The 21,409-nt window shown below is 34.5% G+C and overlaps 1 protein-coding gene across 2 annotated transcripts; it reads right to left on the bottom strand.

Annotated features, from left to right (window-relative positions):
- Positions 1-2,348: 2,348 nt before the first annotated feature.
- Positions 2,349-19,486, bottom strand: LOC117786260 (solute carrier family 46 member 3). 2 transcript variants are annotated; one of them, XM_034624420.1, is made up of 5 exons: positions 19,165-19,486; positions 6,693-7,071; positions 6,222-6,623; positions 5,408-6,148; positions 2,349-2,991 (listed from the first exon to the last, which is right to left on the bottom strand). In XM_034624420.1, exons 2-5 carry the CDS (start codon positions 7,061-7,063, stop codon positions 2,676-2,678), a joined length of 1,830 nt encoding a protein of 609 aa, XP_034480311.1. In that variant the 5' UTR covers positions 7,064-7,071; positions 19,165-19,486; the 3' UTR covers positions 2,349-2,675. The 2 variants fall into 2 exon arrangements, with proteins under 2 accessions (XP_034480311.1, XP_034480320.1); XM_034624429.1 differs by having other exon boundaries at positions 19,459-19,483.
- Between the last annotated feature and the right edge of the window lie 1,923 nt (positions 19,487-21,409).

Consider the following 21,409-nt stretch of genomic DNA (forward strand, 5'->3'; position numbering starts at 1 on the left):
ATGTTTACATACAAAATTGCCTACTTTTGTTGTTGCTTTGTGTAACTTGTCACCTTACAGCTCGTTTACCAACACTGATTTGGTCACACGGTCACAAGTAGCTTCTTAAACATCTCTATGAACTTCATTCTAGAGGTGTTGAAGAGTCTAAATAGAGGACCGTAGACAAAAATTGTTGCCTGCAGTGCTTTATTTTCACGGTTGCACACACACTACATGAGCATAAAAGTCTTATAAATGCTTCACCAATACTCTTCGAACCTCTTTTGGAATTGGAGCTGGCCAAAAATATTCAAAATAATTATCTTTTTTCATTATATTATTTTTTGATTGAGTTTTTTTTAGACCCCGTACTTAAAAAAAGTTCAGGGGTCTATTATTTAAAAAAAAACTTACAAATCCATTATGTACTTGGAAAACTGGCCATAAAATGGACAAGTCAAACAAAACTAGTGTTGGTAAACGGTCCATAGTAGTGACAAGTTGCACAAAGCAACAACAAAAATAGGAAATTTTGTATGGAAGCTTTTAAGATTAAAAAAAAAAAAACTACTTGAGTCCCCCAACTAAATTTTTTGCTAAATTAATGATAAATCGCCCTCTATATAGGGTTTTTTTTTTTATTTTTAAACTTTCGACAAAGAACAGAATTTTACCCAAAGATTTTAATGAGTCTTGAAAATCAGACCCATAAAGATTTATTTTAATTTGTATGAAAAAAAAAATCAACAAACCGATAAAACTATACACTCAGAAAAAAAGTTAACAAAATATATCAAGCACATTTTTTTGTGATAAAAAACAAAATCGTTCTTATTTTTTTGCTGTCAAAACAGCTACTTTTGATTTCAAACAAGGACATATAATACACTGAAATAAAGACCAACGTCTAAAGTTAAGAACAGTCATCTAATAGCCTATTTCCACGACAGCACATTTGGCTCATCCAACGCCATTTTCATCATCCGGCCCGAATGTGGACTTCATTTCAGTACAAAATCCGGATGATGATGTTGGCTCATCCATAATGAATGAGCCGATATTTTGTCATTCGACCCGGTGAATTTCAGTATTTTTTTATCGAACACGCGATGTTTATCGATTAGCTCTTAAAAAAAAAGCAATTATCACCTTAACCAGCTGTTTTCATCAATAAAATCGGTAGGCATTAAATTTGCGCCAATTATAATATCATAATAAAAAATAAAATGTTGTTATTGTCTGCTTTTTATAATTTGTGCACAGAAGCCGAACAGCTGCTTTGTTTTAAGTGTCTTAACAGTTTCACATTTGGTCGTGGAAAGCCAAATATGAACCACATCCAAATGTGACCAAATGAGCCAAATGTGAGTGGTCGTGGAAATAGCCTATAAAATATTTTGTTCTTTAAATAAGAACATTTCAAGAACATTTTAAGTTTTAAGGCCCGTATCGAGGGCTAAACTCCATATAAAAAAAATGGTGCCGTAACTTCCGGCCTTAATATTTTATTTATTTATATGTACATTTATTGCAATTTATGCATTTCAAAGCTTCTTACTATTAGTTCGGGCCACCAGAGCAAGAGCTTGCGTAAGGTCTCGGCCGGGCCACTCACTTTCAGCGTCCTTGAGCGGCTATAAGCTAGTAGTTCTGAGACCAAATTCTTGATTTAAAAAACTTTATTTGACTTTTTGATGTATTTAGTTCTTAGAACGACCCCAAAAGGCTCAAAAACCAATACCATTTCGTTACGTAATTATACTAAAGGTTCATCAGTTATTCCGATTCGTCCGTAAAAATAGATCCAAAGGCCTATATAACAGTTCATGAACAAACATATATAAACTATGATAAAACGGGTTAAATTTTTTTTCTGAGAGTATAGTTTGTCGATTGTTTCATTGGTGATTTTTACAATTTGATTTTAAATTCGGACTTACATCACTTACATTGCATTTGATGTGATGTCAATACGTTCGTTACCATTGGCTTGGTATAACTGATATGGCCGAATTTTCTGAAAGGAAGGAAAACGGGACGCATCCGCGTTGTGCAACGCAAACGACAATTATCAGCGACATGAGCAAACCAATTGTGCGACTGTTGTCCTCATTCCCGTGTGCAGGATGTGTGCGATAGGCCAGGCAACCAGAACCAGAACATTTTGGACAGGCTGCAGACCCAACCTATGTAGATAACCAGGACAGAAAGTCGGTTTTGTGTGTGTGTGTGTGTGTGTGTGTGTAATTGTCGCTACACTTGGGCCACAAAAACTGATTACAATAGTAATCAATAGCCAAATAGGCTGTCCTTGTTCCGGCATATCCTGCAGCCACATCCGTACTCTGTCAAAGGTTAACCCCGGATTGGACGTTATTAAATTTATTCAATACACTTACAGCCTTAAAGCTAATCAACAAAAAAAAAAAACAAAAAAAAATTTAGTGCGCGCACAAAAAAAATATCTTTACAAATTCAATTGAAAACATGTTTTGGAACTTAGGGCTAACAATTTACAGAGCGTACGATGCTTAGGTACAGATAATACGTGACCTAGGCAACCAATTTGGAAGTGTCAGGAAGTTTGCAGATTGACACTCAACAATCAGTTTGCAGTTCGGTTAAAAGGTCAACATAAGTAGGTACAGAATAATTATACAACATATATAACAGACGGCTGTGGGCCGACATCTCTAGGCATCCTTAACTTTGCCATCCAATGTGTCCAGCACAAATCCACGATTTTCAATACCATTTAGCACTGACGGAGTCGTCGTCGTCGTCGTCGTCGTCATTGCCGTCGTTATCGTTGTAGTCGTTGGCTCCGAATGTTCCAAAGACTCGTGTATCACATTAGCAATAATACCATTCAGTTGTCCCTTGGCTTCACTGGCCAACGCCAGCGCTTCCACGGCATTAATATTGCCATTGGTTTCCCGAAAGGATCCATGCTCCGTATCGTTGGGTTTTTCCCGGCGACGCTGCCGAACTTGGAAGCGGTACATCCAGCTAAAGGAGGAACAAAAGCTAAGTTAAAAATTGAATGGTTTTTATATCCTTGTAGCGTATACAAAATCTCTTTACGAGGTACTAAAAGAGTAGTGACGAAAGCCCTTCATGCCCCAAAATTTCTGATGTCCAATTTTGTGACTAACGATTTTCAATTTAGTACATGAATTACTTTGCGCAAAATGTCCCGATTCTATGTATCAAAGACTGTTTTTTTGCCCAGTGCAGAATTTATTTTTTAAAAAAGTAGTTCATGTAAAAATTTTAAGTTTCGGCTTTAAATTATTCTGTCATAAATTTTCAAGACCAATTTTGGTCAGGATATATAAGACCAGCCAAAATTTATATCATGTCAGATTGGTTGAGATATCTTAAAGAAACAAAAAAGTTGTTGTACTAAAGCTAGGTATGGACATCGGATAAAAGCTGTGCACTAAATGTCAAATCCATATAAAAAAAACAGTTGCTAAATTAGCTAGATAAAATTAAGCCAGCGTTTTAGCTGGTTTGTTCGGAGAACGGATAACACAGAGTTGCCAGGTCAACTCCGAGAGAAGAGAAGATAGAGAAAATATTTCGGAAATACATTAAATTCAATAATTATATTTGCATGGCAAACTGAACGTGCGAGCGAGACAGCATCTGTACGTTTATATGCAAGGCGCGCACAAAGGCAGTACGAAATAGTACCCGAAACGACCGCGAAATCAAAAACTTCATAGAAAAGATATGTTAAAAAAATTTTACCGATTTTCAATTTGATTTTTGGTTCACCCTTCTCGCTACGAAACGCTACTTATCAGCATAAAGTTGTGTTAACTATAACATGGCACTGTTAAAGCCACTCTTCGAAATTATGTATTGGAAATAGGTTTCAAACCTATTTCCGTCAGTCAAATATGTAAAAATATGAGCGCGCCAATTAAGAGCACAACACGAAAGCGTTGTTTTGATGATTTTGGAAAAGTGGATAAGGTGCAGCTTATAAATGCCAATAAAATGAAGAACGCAGATTTGAAAAAATATAAAAAAATAAATTAAAACTTTCTTCAATGATAATATAAATTATATAAAATTGAATATATGCAATAAGCATTCATAACTATGAAATTACATAAATACAAAAAACAAACATAATTAATTTAACGCTTTCCTGCATTTTATTTGGTTAAATTAGTTTTTGTCATTTTTTTTTGTTTATAAGCAGCTGATTTGGTTTAACAGGGCTCAATAAAAGCGCACGGTCGATTTAATACGTATGTCGATAACAAAAATACCAAAATTCTGTACATAACATAACATCTGATTTTCAGCGAGGAGAAAGGGAAAACGTAACGATTTCAGTTCGCTTCGAGTGTAAACAAGACTATAAGCAAAAATATAATCGATGTCATGTAATGATTAAAATATAATTGCGTTAATATATAATTATGTATTTTTGCATGCCAAAATTCCATATTACTTCACTTCAATAAAGTCGGACAGAAGCTGATTGCTATGCATAAAATTGCATGAAAACACAAGCGATCATCGCTACTTTTGCATCGTTGCCGAGCACTGAAAGCTGTGAAATAATTATTTTAATTATTAATATTTCCAATTCCTCACACATATATTCAAAAAGTTTCTGCTGACTATCATTGTAAAAAAAAACTTAACATATTCCGCTTTAAAAATCTCATAAAATTAGACATTGTCTTTTATTTTAAGTTTCGCGCGCACTGCAGCAGCCTTTGGCTAACTCGAATTTGATGCGTAACTCTTCCATGCTGACTGAAGTTCGTTCAAATCGGTCGACTATATCATACTGCTGTCACATGAGCGATCGGTCAAAAATCAACTTTTAGTATGAAAAAGTTTTTTTTTTTTTTAGATATCTTAACCAAACTGTTAGAATATGCATTTAAGTTGGTTTTGTACATTCTGACCAAATTTGGTTTAATTCGGTTCCATATATCATATGGCTGCCATGGGAACAATCGGTCCAAAATGAACTTTCAGCACAAAGTACCTGGGCACGGGGTATCCTACTGTCAAGCGTGCTCGACTATAACCGCCCACTTGTTTTATTTTCGAAAGCGCGGTATCATCAACGGATGATTCGATGTAAAATCAATATCCGTACAAAATATCAATTCTCAGGAGGCGCATCGACGATCTATTTTGAGAAATCAGTCAAATAATTAGGGGTTGACTCAGAATTGTGTCGGATTTTTTTTAAATTTTGACTGATTTCTCAAAATAGATCGTCGATGCGCCACCTCAGGATGATCTCCAAAAAACTTTAATTTTTTTCTTACAGGTATTGCTTTTTGATCGTATCATCCATTGATTATACAGCGTTTTCAAACATAAAAAAAGTTCTAATTCAAGGATAAAAACTTTTTGGCCTCCCAATTCATTTGTACATACTCACAGAAAGATTACCACGGAGAACATGGTTAGTCCGCCTCCCAACAGGAAGAAAGCACCTGGCAAAATCCTAAGCGTTGCGGCGTACAGGGTTGTATACATGGGCGCAAAGACCATGGGCATGAGAGCCTCGGCTACGCCAAAGAGCGAGTTAACCTTGCCCAGCTCATCCTTAGACACCAGCTTGGTTGCAATCGATCGCATGGCAATGAAGGCGGTACCATTAAAAATTTCCACAAGACCACCTAGATACATGTGCCAGGGCAGCGTGGCGAATGCGTACACAAAGGACGAAAGGATTTTTGAGGTGCTAGAGAGCACACCCACTAGGGCATCGTCGATATTCAGCTTATGTGAAAGAATACCCACGCAGAATATAACGCCTATCAGGCCAGTGAACATCGCATAAGTTGAGAAGAAGCTGAACTCCACCTCGGACCAGTTGAAGCGGAATCGGGTGAACAAATATGTGACTGCCATCTCACCATGCAGCGGTCCAATGATTACCATCACAACAATCATCAGCAGGATAACGCGCTGACGGCGCTGATTTTCCCCCTTCTTGAAGGCCACACGGAACGTCTGGACGACATGTTCCTTATCAAAGAAGTCGGCCAGTAGGCTCTTTTGTGGGGCGGTCTTCTCTGGTCGTGCAACGGGTTCCTCAAGAAAGAAAAATCCATAGACAAATGCCAGCACATAGAAAGCTGCCGATATGGAAAATACCCCATAGAAGCCAATTTGCCTATGGACCGGGACCGGACCGGGAACAAAAGATAATTAAGCAAGGACAAGAATGTGATTTGATGATCACCTACTTGAGCAGGACTCCACTAAATGCCATGCCAATAGGCACGCCGACCGAGAAGCAGACGTTGAGAATACCAATTCGGAGAGTGCGATCCTCTTCGGTGGTGATGTCTGCTATATAGCTGAAGACTCCCATTAGCATGGTGAACCAGCCACCGCTAAGCGATGGAAATATTGCTTCCGTGAGGGCGGCAGCCTCCATTGGCGCATTCTCAAAGTAGACGCAAAGCATGAGGCCGACAACGCCGAGGAACTCTCCCACCACTGGTATCAGGATGCAGGGTTTGCGCCGGCGATGGCGATCGCTCCAGGAGCCCCAGAACAATATAAGCAGGCAGGGAAATAAAGACTGAATCACAGTCTTCCAAGCGGCCATTCTCGCAACCATCTGTTGCACCGTCTCCTCCTCACTGGGAATAGACCAAAGTAAACTCAAAGTAATGGGCTAAAACTTAAAGTGGGAAGCTCAGCTCACTCACAGCGTATAATTAGCCGTTTGGCGTCGGGTGAGTGCATCGCAGATCTCATCCCCGTAAGCCATGTTCACACGACACGCCTTCTCTAGGTTGAGGTTCTGCGTGGCCAGATTGGAGAGCACACTGGGCATAATGTAGGCTGCAAGTATGGGCTCAACCGTGATGTTATTTGCCACCAACCGCAACTTCTCGCGCCAAGTCCTCGTTGACGGAGGCGTCGCTTTCGCGGCAGTTGTAGTTGTTGTTGTCTTTGCAAGGCTCGCATCTCCCTTTTCCGGACCCAGTTGCGCTGGAGGCATGCTTGAGGCATGATTAGGCGGGTATTTGTTGCTATGTTTGGACAAGTCCATGCCGGCTCCGTCTTTGGGTGACATGATGGATTCTGTGTTAAATAAACAATCACCGAAGTTCAATAAAATTCGAATTATTTTTAATTAGACAATATCTATCCCATACAATAATTACACCTTTAATCGGTAATTAGACTATTTACCAAAAATAGCAACAAAAAATAAAATAAAATAATTAGAATAAACGTGAGAAAATTAATTGGTTTTCGGCCACGGTGCTTTGCTATCAAAAACAAAAATGTTCTTTAACATTTTCTTATTAAAATTTGTGCTTTGATCGTGTGTATTTACTTTTTTGTCATTAAGTCGCCAAAAAAAATGAGCAAATAGTCTTCCTCCTCTTCTGCATTACATTAAATAAAACACAGCGGATGTTTATTACTTTTATGATTTTTATTTTTGAGATAATGTTTGACCCAGACTCTTGACTACTAAAAGTCAGGCCCATGTTCCTTACTAAATATAATAAAAGCCACGATGAAATATCGAAAATTTAAATCGAAATTTAGTGTTACTTAACTTACTTAACGGTAAGAAAACTGAGAGAAGCAGGAGTAAAGGCCTGCTTCCTTCTGCTATTAATTTACATTCCAGTAATCGCATGAACTGATTGAAATAATCATTCAACACAAAAAAAATAGCAATATACGATCTCTAAATCCTATTTAGTTAAGAGTATTAATCATGGAATGTTCATTCAAGCTTCACTTTCCGTCTGTCATACTCCTCCCTGTGCTGGACGCTGTCACATTTTGTTGTCATTCTATTTTTGCGCTCATCTCCCACTTATTCTGATTGGATTATTTGCTTGTGACAATCGTCAGCGAAAGTATTTGTATTATGTTTCTGGATTTTCACTCGTTTTGCTTTTGTTTTGGACAGCTTCTCTTCTATTTACGGAACTTGAGTGTCAATCAAGCGCGACGTTGTCATTAACGTCATCGTCAACGTCGAAGTCGCGACTTGAATGCTGGCAGTATACGCGGCTGCTTTGCTGGTTATCATTCTCAGTAATAATTGATATTATCACTGTCAATTACTGTATCAATGTATAACTTTCCGTTCCCTCGATCTACCTTTACAACGCACATTGGATACTCAACCCAATAAAAAATAATAAACAAAATAAATCCAAAATTCAAGTATATAGTAACCCTGCTGTGTTCGACTAAAAAATACCCTGTACAGAGTTCAGAGATACCCTAACTTTCTGCTTGTCATTCATACGTATACTTAGCCCGAATAGTCCTGCGCAACGCTTTTTTTTTAGTTTCTTCATAAATCTTTCAGGAATAATAATTTTTAGAAATTTAAAAAAAAAAAAAAAAAATTTTTTATTTTGCTCGTCCTTGCCAGGATAATCGACAGGAACATTTTTTCGGCTGTTACCATATTGTAACGCTGGGAATAACAGGGTACAGGTTTTTTTAATACTACAAAATACGAATATTTGCGAAAAAGTCCAATAAACAATGCTTTATCCAACAGGGGATATCCTTGGTACATCTGACCAAATCATATAGCTATCGGGGTCAATATTACCTTTAGTATGAACAACTTTTTTTAATCTGAGATATCTCAACCAAACTCACAGAATACGCATTTAAATTGGTTCTGTACATCCTGCCCAAATTTGGTTCAAATTTACTTTATCATATAGCTGCCATAGGAACAATCATATTTTGTGAGCAAAACAACACCGAAATGCGAATAAAATGTATGAAAAATACCTGTACCCTGTCGCTACTAGCGTTTCCATATGGTAACAAGAAAACGAAAAGCAAAAAATAACGCATTTTCGCTTTCGTCTGAGCCCATAGAAAATTTGCAAAAAAGGGAATAATGTGTTTGGCAGAATGTATGTAACAGGCAGAAGGGGGCGTGGCTGACCCAACCAAAAATATATATATTCTTGATCAAGATCAACAGCCGAGTCGATTTAGCCCTGTCCGTCCGTCAGTCTGAGCTAGAGACTTCAAACTTGGTATGTAGGTTCCTGGTTACCATAGACAGATCAAGTTTTTTTTTTTTTTTTGGATTGGACCACTATATAGCTGCCATGGGAACGATACATCGAAAATGTAGTTTTTGTAAGAAAAAGTTTTTTGTTTGTTGAGATATCAGAACCAAACTGATAGAATATGCATCTGGGCTGGTATTACACATCCTGACCAAATTTGGTTAAAATCGGTCTACTATATCATATAGCTGCAATAGAGACGCTCAATCGAAAATTAGGTCTTAGTATGAACAAGTTTTTTGTTTTTTGAGAAATCTTAACCAAACTGATAGAATATGCAATTAACTTGGTTTTGCCATCCTGACTGAAGTTCGTTCAAATCGGTCGACTATATCATACAGCTGTCACATGACCGATCGGTCAAAAATCAACTTTGAGTATAAAAAAGTTTTTTTTTTTTTGAGATATCTTAACCAAACTGTTAGAATATGCATTTAAGTTGCTTTTGTACATTCTGACCAAATTTGGTTTAATTCGGTTCTATATATCATATGGCTGCCATGGGAACAATCGGTCCAAAATCAACTTTCAGTATAAAGTACCTGGGCACAGGGTATTCTACTGTCGAGCGTGCTGTAACGCCCACTGTAACCGCCCACTTGTTACATATGTGTTTGAATAGAAATTCGATAGGAATGCGACTCTTTTTGGAATTTCCCGAACTGTTTAACCAACTGAGGTTTTATTATCATTTATTATTGCAATTCAACAAACAGTGTGCACGTTTATTTATTAGTAAATAAGTTAATTACCTTTTATCTTACGGAGGACCCATGAATTGAAAGTGTTCACGATTGTACAAAGATTGTACCAAGTAAATATTAAATTTGTGGTATATCTTTTGAGATTTTGAGAAATTGAATTTTAATTTATTTCCTATCTAAACCCGGTTTAAAATTTCGGATGGGTGGAACAAACCAGTTAAGTCGAGTTTTTGTTACGCTCTTAGTTGAACCTATGCCGATAAATTGTTCAAATGCGAATCATTTGAGGCTTACTTAATTACTTTACGACGTCGTTTGATAAATAAATACAGTGCTTAAAACAAATTGTTTATAATTAATATGTAGACTCTTAATAAATGCATATGCCTTTATATTTATCTTAATAATGACTAAGCCATACTTCGAGTCTTGAAACAAATTCAGAAACTTATCAATCAACAATTGAGTTTCCTTATGGGAGTCGCTTGACTGGAAGATACTCAGTTTCAAGGGAACGTGGCTATAGGGAGTAAACAGTCTTCCTAACTAAATAATTAAATATTTATCTATTTATACATATGCAGAAAATCAGACTCAGAAAGCGGGATGCATAATATACTAGTTTATTTAATCGACCTATCGGCACAGCTCATTTTGTAATTATGTCTATTAAATTCAATAGTTGAAAGATAAATAAGGTACTCGCATCTATTGAACAATACAATTTTTAGGAATGAAATTTTTGTACTTTGGCGTGCGACAACTATAATCAAATCTATTTGAAATTTATTTTATAGCTAATCGACGTAATCCGACCGAGCCCGTGCTCTGCTATTAAAAAAATATAGCGTATGTTCAAGGGCGTAGGAAGCTTTGTGCGCAGGGGGGAGCCAAAAAAATTCGTAGTTTACAACATGTCAGCGATTTCATATTTTTGATATACAATATGTATTTCCGAAGTCACTGAAGTCGAAGTAGTTTTATGTGCGCACTCACCATAAATAATCTTAAAAGAGCATTCAGGCATGTTTTAAAAATTTACTGTATAAAAACATAGAAAAAGCAATGTTCTATGCCCAAAAATTATTGAAAAAAAAAAATTGATTTTCAAATAAAATAAAAATGTCTATTAGGTGTGTTCAAATTTATAAGAGCGATAAAGCAATCGAAAAGCAATTGTTGGTGTTCCTGAAAAAAAGAAACCATTGCTTTTAATTGTCTACAAAAATTTGAAAGATTTGACATAATTAAATATTTATTAAATTTAACTAAAATATCTTTAAATTGAATAAGAATGCAAAAAAAATATGTTCGAAAATATTAAATCTCCGACATTTTGGAAACAACAACATTTCATACGGTTATTTTCAAAAACATTACTCTTCAAAATCCCTAGAGATTTCTAGAACACACCTGTATAGCAAATTTCAAATTTTTTTTTACCAAATACTTCAAGAATTCATTTTTTCTGTATCTTATATGAATAGTACCACAGCTGAAATATATACTCAAAACCTATCAAGCACTAAGTTTGAAATTTTTTGTTATCTGATGTGAACCTAAACACCTCTGCCTAGTTAGGAGGTTTGATAACTATATATCAGAGATATTTTGACGTAAAATGTATAGAAATTATTGTGAAATTTGAAATGATATCTTTGATAAAATGTAAGGAAGCATTGAAAACCGGCCCTGAGTGGATTCAGGAAGTTCAAAGTTTGTTGGGCATGAGTATAAGAAAAATTAAGAAATCTTTAATCTGTAAAATTCATGGCTGCAGACCACCAACATTAAGGCAGGCGTCAGACGGGGACTTTTTAAGAAAAACTTGTTCCATTTTATAAGCTTTTCAAAATGCTTTGATACGTTTATCTGTGCTATGTGTGTGCAAATACCCGTTAAGATATCTGAGGGTCTGACTAGGGCATTCTTACATGTTTATTTCAGTAATATGAGTTTATTTCTCAAGTGGCCCCATAAATCTGAGTATACCTGTATATATTTTCGGCGACTGTAAGCTGATGTGACTTGCGAATTCAGCGTCTAATTAGTTTTTTGTTTCTTTTTCTATAGCATCCGTTAAAAGTGACAGAAATTAAGCAAAGCTAATTGACCTTGACAGTCACATACACACGCACACACTCACACATACTATCACACAACTATAGAGCGACCCATAAAGTGCATCGCTGGCGGCTTTAATCTTCAACTTCCGTCAACGCCACTGACGCGAGTGCCGATCAGACGCCACTGCCTCTGTCGCTACCTCTGACGTCTAAAAGATAACTCGGTTCAAGCTTGAGTTAATTATAGCGTATATCCATTAGGTCACACATACACTATCGTTATAGTTATGTTCATGATTAAATGATAAAGTTCATTATCATGCATTGTTAGGTTTCTAAAACTTTTTTAATTGCCTTTAATTTCAGTTTAATTTTTTTTATTTTGTCTGCCAAATACTTCTATCAGAGATTTGCATTTGAATTAAACATGATCCACAAAAAAGATTTTAACGTTAAGAAAAACGCAAATTTCTTGATCATTGACCCCGTGAAAAGCAACGGTAACTATTTGATCCAGGAAAAAATACCAGAACCGGTACCGGAACCGTTAACCGAAATTAACCGTTTCTTATTGAGTACCGGAACCGAACCGAAATAAATTATTTTTCAAGAACCAAAGACCGAAACGTTTGCACCGGTACGGTTTCGGTACATTTTTTGTACAAACTATTTATAGTTTAATGTAATTTTAATTTAATCAAAGATGCACTCGGTATGTGTACACTCAGAAAAAATATCAAGATTTCCATACTTAAACAAGCCATATTCAAGTACAAACGATCTCAAAAGCTGTCTAAGTTCGGAATTTCTAAAGTTGAGAACAAAAATCTTATTTCATATTCGGTTTTCGCAGGTACCGTAGGTTTCGTAGGTTATCTTAAAATTACACTTTTTGGTGATACTTTAAGTACGTTTTGGGTTTTATTCAAGTCTGGATAAATTGAAAACAAACTACTTTAAGTACACAAAAATCTTGAACTAAACCCAAAATGAACTTGTTTCTAGTACATAAAATTGTCATAATTACTTAGCTTTAATCTTAAAACATACACTAGTATGTGTACCAAAATTATTAAAAATACCAAAATTAAATACCATTTAATAATGGTGTATTTTCTTGGTTAGCTTCCTTTCGAAATAGGTGCTGACTTTACCAACGATCCAACCCTAACGTCACATTTGCGTCGCTAGAACCAGTGGAGAATTCTAAGGTGCGACAATGAAAAAGAAATATTCCAAAATGTACTTGTTTTTAGTACGAAATGATCTTATTTTTAACTTCCTTTCAATCTTGAAAAAAATTATTTTAAGTAAAAAAAAATCTTAAACTAGTTTAGTACAAATAACTCAGTTGATTATGGAGATATCTTAACCAGAGTCACGTATTATATATTTGACATTGTCTTATATATTTTGACTTAGTTTGGTTAAGATCGGACTACTACTTCTGATATCTGTCATAGAAATGGGCACTCAGAATTTTAAATTAAAAATTGATTTATACTTAATTCAAGATTTTAAGTACATATCAATCTTAAAATTTTTAAAACGAAACGGTATAAATTCAAGTACGGTCGTACCTAATTCAACGATGGCACATTTTTCTAAGTGTATTGCTTTTACAATTACGACAGCCATAACATAATAGATAATAATATATAAAGTTCATTGCCAAAAAAAACGTTATATCTTAAACTTGCGTGAGGTTTATAGAAGTCGGTGTGCCAATTTTGGTTGCTGTAGCTCTATGCGCTCACGCGGACGGACTTTATAGGGTCGGAGATTCCTCCATCTCCCTGTTAAGTACATTGCAACGAAAACAATATATTTGAAGTTATTATTTAACATTTAAATAGATATGGAATTTTATATGTAAGATTTGGAAATAATTTTTTGATAAGATTATATTACTATTCTATATTTGATTTTAGTACCTATGTAATTTCGAATGTTTATACACATAGGTATATTTATTTATACAACCATTTGTTTTCATCAGTGTAGTTATCGCATACAATCTGAACTTACACGTAAAGTATTTAAATGAGAAAAATATTCTTTCATGGTCATAGAGAGTTATATACGTTGGTACGACAAACAATTAATTTGTATTCAAAGCCAACTTTTCACTGCGACTGTCTACAGCTATTTTTTACTATTTATTGTAGAGCCATCAATGTCACCCAAGTTTTTAAATACGTGCGTTGAACACACTGCAAAACGAAAATATTTTCATTGAGGTCATTAGGTTCATTATAGCGAGTCTAAAGCGTTGCACAGTGGCCGCTTTTACCGACAGTCGTTGCAAAAATACAAAATTTTATAAAAGCATTCTGGGTATAATTTTTATCTTAAAAATTGTTTTTGAGCAGTTTACGAAGCTGTCTACTGACGAAAGTCTTTCCATGCCTCAAAATTTCTGAAATCCAATTTTGTGACGAACAATATTCAATTTAATATATATATAACTTTAACAAAAAATTACATTCTGCACCATGCACAAAAAGGTTGAGCTTCTTATTATATAAAAATTATTTTTGACGCAGTGCCAAATATAATTTTTTTGTTTTTAATTTTTATATTTTTGTTTTAACTATCAGAAATTTTTGAATTTCTCAGATACTTCTGGTGAACGTGACTGATACCGTATCATGATACTAAGATTTGTAGTGATGTAAAAATATATTGAAATATCGACAGCTCGATTTTCGCGAAAGCGATTATCGGGTACTTCAACTCGATGATTTTTTTGACTCTATTGAGTTGATTAAATCGATTTCCATGAAGAATCGACAGCTCACTGGGGCTTTTTCATCGTAGTTAATTTTCAGAATTAAGTTCAGTCATCAGAATTTTTATAAGAATCCGTAATATATAAGCTATAAAATTGTTAAAGTTTGAATAAGGCATGAAAACGATGCAAGAAAAATAAGATTTCAAATAAAAGTTCGCGTGTATTTTGTGATTACAATTGCGTTATTAAATTAAAATTTTTTTTTTGTTTAATTAGATTTTTGCAACTCGATCTACTATTTTCCGATATATCGACTACTCGATATTTATTTTTGGCGATTTTCTATTTCGAAACAAAGCTCGATCTAAGATTTTGATTTACAACACTAAAAATTTGTGTATCAATTTTAGAGGGATTTAGCGTTTTTTCTAGCAGGTTTTTCAAAAAATCGTAGAACAAACATTTCTAGATTTTTGAAGAGGAATATATTCCGATCAAATCGGTCAAATCGAAGCCTTTTTAAGCGCTTTAAAACAGACAAACAAACAGACAAACTGACTTTTCATTTAATTTTGAGAAGGTCACTAAACATTTTTAATATAATTGTCTTTTGAACCCGTTGTCGGATTTGTGTGTTCGAGGTATCAATCGACGCCTATTGATTTTTATCTCATCCAATCTCACAGAATATGAATTTAGTTGGCCTTATACATTCTGACCCAATTTGGTTCAATTCGCTTTTTTAGTCATAATCTTGTATAATTTAGTACAAATTCACCGACTTTGTATAGAATATAGTTAAATCCCCGATGCAAAGCACCATCGTTTTGGAAAAGATTTGATATGGTGGTTCGAGCCTTAGGCCGGGATTTAGGTTCGGCTCACGAACCTGTTTATTTACACTCCGATCCTAAAGCTTTAACTCTAGGTTTGGTAAAAAATAATATTAATTTTGCTTTCATATTTCCAATCCATTAAATTTGTTTATACAGACAATGAAAACGGTGGACATAATTCAACTTAATTTTATAATAAAAATATTTTTTTTTTTTTTTATTAGGATTTTTTTTTGGGGTCTGAAATGGTTGTGGTATTTAAGAAAGTGGCTCGTTTCGGGTTCGAGTTAATGGAATAAATAACTTCAAAGCTTTGTTTCGAGAAAACCCCAAAAACCCGAATTGAACCGACTTGCAGCTTTGGTTAAAAGGTATCAATAGTTTTTTTTTTTTTTTCTTAAATAAAAAATTAAATTTTGGCCCAATATTGTTACACTGAAGTGACCGAATTAGAAACAAATTCGATATCTAGAACATTTACTTGACTTAGTGCATTTAAAATGCTGACCACCCTCAGGGTCTGTCTTCGGGGTCCGTCTTAAAAAAATATTGAAAATGAAAATAGAATGTTATTTTAGTAATTCTACCAAGATATTTATATTGAGAGTAGTAGTGCTATTTCAAAGCTAGCTAAAGCTTCCATATGGAAACAGTAGTACAAATATAAATAAATAAAAAAGATATGATTTTTGCAACAACTATCCCCAAAGGCAGCCACTGTGCTTCTTGCACTGTTAGCGCAGCACGATTTTAGTTATCGGCTTACGTTTAATTTGGAGTCTCTACCAGGAAGCGAGTTGATCCGGCATATTAATTAACTACCAGTCTAACAGTCTGATAGACATGCAAACAAGTGTCAATACGGTAATGGAAGTCATTTGGAGGTCTGCCAAGCTAAACGAATTTTATCGATGATTTTGTGCTCTTTTCTTTATTTATTTTACTTAACAATGGCTAAGGGTTTATTAATGTTGTGCAAGGAATTGATCAGACTAAAGAGTGCGTGATCAGCGTCAACAGCCGAGTCGATAAAACCATGTGTGTCTGTCCGTCTGTCCGTCCGTATGAAATAAAGGATCTCAGAGACTATAAGAGGTAGAGCAACCACATTTGGCATACAGACTCCAATTGCATTTGTGGTAATTAACGTTATCTATTATTATTAGCTATTATCCTACTGCTTCGCCAGATCGGACAAGTAGAACGGCAGTAATGGGGAATTAATGCTTTAAAATCGATACAAGTAATTTCTTTAAGGTACTTTTATATATATTGAAATAAGTAACGGGTATCCTATGGTCGGGATCTCGACTATTGCCTTTCCGACTTGTTTTAAATGTCGGATACCTTCCACTCCGCAGCAAATCGAAAAGAAATACAAGACCAATTTACAACTATAGCCTTGACTTATGCACGTAGGAAGTCTGAACTCCGAATCTTCTCTGTATATTTGATCACGATCGGACAATAAGCTAGGTGGATATTCTCGAGACACTAGCACAAGGAAGAAGAAGAGCTCGCTACGAGTTTATTCATGTGCTTCTATCCGTTTACATATTAACATATCAACTTGACTGCAAGGCTTGGGTTAGTGTTAAGGTTTTAAGCGCCTTGGCACAGGTATCTCGCAGTCGGTCACACTCGACTACAACTTTTTTTTACTTCCACATAACAATTTACTTAGTAACGCTTGTAAAAGAATTGATTACAGATCAAGTGATCTTAAATCTTGCATAAATTTTGCATTCAGAATGCTTGTTTAAATTCTTTGAAGTAAATTTTCCATTTATCACGATTGTGTTCAAAGATGGCAAGTTCGTTAAAATGTATAAGTCATTATGGACGGTAGTCCACGATAGTGATTAAAACAGACTCCAACTAGTAGGATTGACTAGCATACAGTCGATTGGCTTACAGTATGCAGCTTACTTACAAAGAATATTAAAACTAAAATTCGACTTTTGGTAGATAACTGGAAACCCTGCTTAAATAAGTCATATAAAAGGTAAATATGTTCGATACTTATCGAGTAAGTATTAAAATACTTAATATCGTTAGAACCGATGGTCTGACGATTTTAAGTTTTAAGAGGCAAATAAATATTTATATGAATGGATCGATATTTAAATTGCAAGTTTTAGACAATGCATTGAATTGACAATTGATTATAAAATTATAATTATTTAATTGCAGATAGAAATTTAAAAGAGTTATGTATTAAGTTTTTTTGTGTTTTTAGTATTTGCGGAATGCTGTTGGAGATTCAGGAAGTATTGTGCTTACACATTAACGATTTTATTAACAAAAAACAATAATAACATACAAACTAACCATCGAACTGATAAACAGAAAAATTACAAATAACAATTAATTTATTAGATTTGCCAACGCGATGTGTTGGGGTTGCTGTGAAAACAACCGTAGCCAGTTAATAAACAAACTCAATTTGCGGGAAATTTGTTCGAAATTTGCCGGGCTCACTCTAATCATATTTTTACCCATTTCCGGCTGCTAACAAAACTTTGTACACACCTACGCCGTCTTACTCAGACTCGCACACACACCACACAACAAAACAGAACTTGGTGGCGCTCCGAATTGTCCATTAAGTTATTAAGTGCAAGTCTATCTGAGAGATACAGAAACAACGCTGCAATTTTAGATACCTATAGTGCTCTCTTATAAGTATGTCGGATTACATAGGGGAAATTCGCACCGTGAGAGGTGCGCGACAAACGAACAAAATTAAACTGTGCATTAGTTCGTGCCTTAATTGAAAATAATTAAATACAATTAGCTGAAAAATAGAAGAAGAAAAAAGTTACTTTACGCTTTATTTATGCGCAACTCAATGATAAAATGAAGAGCTAAAAATAGTTATATACAATACATACACACACTAATACGCATAAATAGAAGTGAGTGTTTGAATAGACAACGCTTTATTTATGAGGCTTAAACAGTAGTCGCAATTTGCGGCAGTTCTGACAGGCGACGTGTGCGACTGCGTAAAATAAACAAATTGCACAAATCTGAGCGAAAGAGCGCTTTGAATACCAAGCCACTAATTTGACAATCAAAACAGAGAAACAGCACAAAAAAGCCCCGAATAACTATTAAAAATTTTAATTAAAGCAACACACAGACGCACACACTTACACTTACGCAAATAAAATAAATAATAGGTAAAAAAAAAAAAAAAAACTTTAAAAGCTTTGTGTATCATTAATCGTCTCAGTGGCAAAACCGAAAACAGGTACTTTTAAATAAAAACAAAACTATAAATAAATAGTTTATACATATGTGTTTATGTAAATAAATATAAACAAAACGATAAAAACAACAAAAATAACAATAAATAAATGCAAAAATAAGGAATATGAGAACAATAAATAAATGTTATGAGCGTGGACAATTTGTAGTAAGTAATTTGGTTGATGCCTCTGGCACGCAACAATAACAACAGCAACCACAACTATGTGTGTACGAGCAACAATAACTAAATATATGGTAAATTTTGTATTGTCAAACAAAAACACTCCCACATACATACATACACGTACATATGAACACAGATACACAGATACACAGAGATGCACAAACGAGCGCAAACAAATTTCACGACAAACGCGAATTTGATTTAATTTACATGTCTTTAATGAAATTAGTAGTAAATCGCACACACACATGCACACACGCACACACACATATGTAAATACAAACTAACGCGGCGCACAGAGTAACTTAAACTAACGGTTAACTTACTTTAGTAAGCTATCTATCAGTAAGTATCTTTAAACTTCCAGATACTTCTCGCCAGCCAAGTTAGATTCTTTGAATTGGTGTTACACAGTTTGATTTTTAGAAGTTTGTTTTAATGTAGTTGTTGTTACTGTAGTCGATTTTGCAACAACAACAACATGTCGAGCGGTTGTAACAGTATATTTTATTGTTCTTGTTGTTATTGTTACTGCTGTTATTGTTGATGTCGATGTTGCTGTTGTTGTTGTTGTTGTTGTATATTAAAGCGAGGCTTAGTTAACGAGCTTTGCCATATACCTAAACCAGCGACGTTGAGCTAAACTCAGCGACTAAAAATTGTATTGAATTTGATGAGTGCCGTCGACTCGCCACACGGTAAATGCAAACGCTGTCAGCATCAACGCTGTAGATGTCGACGTCGCGTCGCGTAGCGTCGCTGCCACAGCGATATGCGGGCGGCAAGTGACGATCGCCCAGATCCAAGCTTTCAATGCCGCTGGCAACGACAGCGTCGACGATCACAACGGCAGCAACAGCAGAGGCAGCAACAACTGCGACTGCGACTGCGACAGCGACGTCAACTGCAAGTGCGATGTGGCGTCTGCGGTTGCGTGTGTCTGTTTCTCTTTCAGCGCTTCGCAAGTGCAAAAAAAAAAAATAAATTTTATATAAATATATATTATTGTATGTATGTACGAGCTTCAGATACACGTATGTAAATACATTCATCTTATTTGAATATTGTGGAAAGAGTCACAGTCCACTTCAATTTCTCTGAATCTATTGCTAAAATATACATAAGTATATGCATGTAAATAAATGCGAAAGAAGTCAACTCTAAGCTTAAGAAAATCGACTATGATGTACCCTGTGTGGAGTATACCCATTACTAATAAGTATAATCGGGGATCGCAAATAATCACTTCATTAATTATTAAAATTGTTTTAACTCCGTTGTTTAATAAATTCAAGAAATAAATTAGTTCAACAATTAAATTTCCATTTTTATTTAAAAATCATTATGAAACTTTTATATTAAATTTTTTAAATGGAAGGCAAAATTTAAAACTATTTTTATTTCTTGTAATAAGATAAAAAAAAAACTTTAATAAACATTGAATGTGAAAATTTTTTAAACGATGAAGTTTACTTCGAAAATTAATAAACATTTACGATGTGTGGCTCAATACCTTTGATATGATACATCACTTGGCCTTAATATGGCAAAATAACTTTTCTTTCTGATTTAAAAAAAAAAAAGAAATATAAGAGTTATGGTTTAGTTTTTAAATAAAAACTAAATGTAGAAATTATATTTTATTTTTATTAATTAAATAGTTTAAAATAATTAAAAATCATAAATTTAACAGAATAAAAAAATATATTTTTGTATTTAATTTTTTTAATAACAAATTAATATTGTTACGGTCCCTGAGTGTAATATATGTATGGCATTCATTACACAAAAGTGTTATAACTCAAACTTTTACAATAATTAGGAAACATAAAAAACTGTTGTGATTTTCAGCAAACTACAGTAGATAATGAACTCAGCTTTTTATGGCGGTATCTGATTTATCTGATAAACAGTTTAACAAGTAATCTTCAAAAATGACCAATTTAAGCTGTAATTTTTTTTTGTATGTTTGTAATATGATATTTATTTAAACTTTATTTTTTCTCTCAAAATAAATTTCATGGCTTTATTATTATTATTGTTCAACTTTTATAAAGCATTTACCGAAATGTCATTTTGTTAAAAAATGTTTTACAAAAATTACCATAAAAATCTTGTGCCAGACCCCACCAGATATATGTACTTATCTTTTTTTATAACTTTTTTTATACTTTACTAGCTCAATATGTTCTTAACTTTTGCTAGCGCAATTTTATTTCATTGTAGCCAGTTGTCTGTTTTATGGGTACAGGGAATAAAAGCACAGGTACGGTACATTATATGCGCATGTGTGTGTGCGTTTATGTGTGAACAATTGTGAATTGTGGGCTTAAGCTATTAATTGTGAACACGTCAATGCTGCTGTTGAAGTTTTCAATCATTTTCGCTTTGTCACTTTTGGGTCTTTGCTTTTGAACGACATCCACATCGTTAGCACATTTTGTGCTAAGAGGAGCGAAAGCTAGGCTTAAACTCGAGGGTCGGGTATTAAGAGAGAAGATCAATGCAATTTGAAGTGTATCCGCTTGATATAAGTACCTTGTTATCCTGAACCTAACTCTTGTTACAATA

Source organism: Drosophila innubila, chromosome X (assembly GCF_004354385.1).
Source record: "Drosophila innubila isolate TH190305 chromosome X, UK_Dinn_1.0, whole genome shotgun sequence".
Classification (NCBI taxonomy): domain Eukaryota; kingdom Metazoa; phylum Arthropoda; class Insecta; order Diptera; family Drosophilidae; genus Drosophila; species Drosophila innubila.

Excerpts from the sequence above, each read along its gene's own strand:
- LOC117786260 (XM_034624420.1), bottom strand. The coding sequence starts at position 7,063 with ATGTCACCCAAAGACGGAGCCGGCATGGACTTGTCCAAACATAGCAAC. Across the intron at positions 6,149-6,221 it reads TTTAGTGGAGTCCTGCTCAA|GCAAATTGGCTTCTATGGGG; the intron begins GTAGGTGATCAT and ends CCCGGTCCATAG. Across the intron at positions 2,992-5,407 it reads TTCTCCGTGGTAATCTTTCT|CTGGATGTACCGCTTCCAAG; the intron begins GTGAGTATGTAC and ends TTCCTCCTTTAG.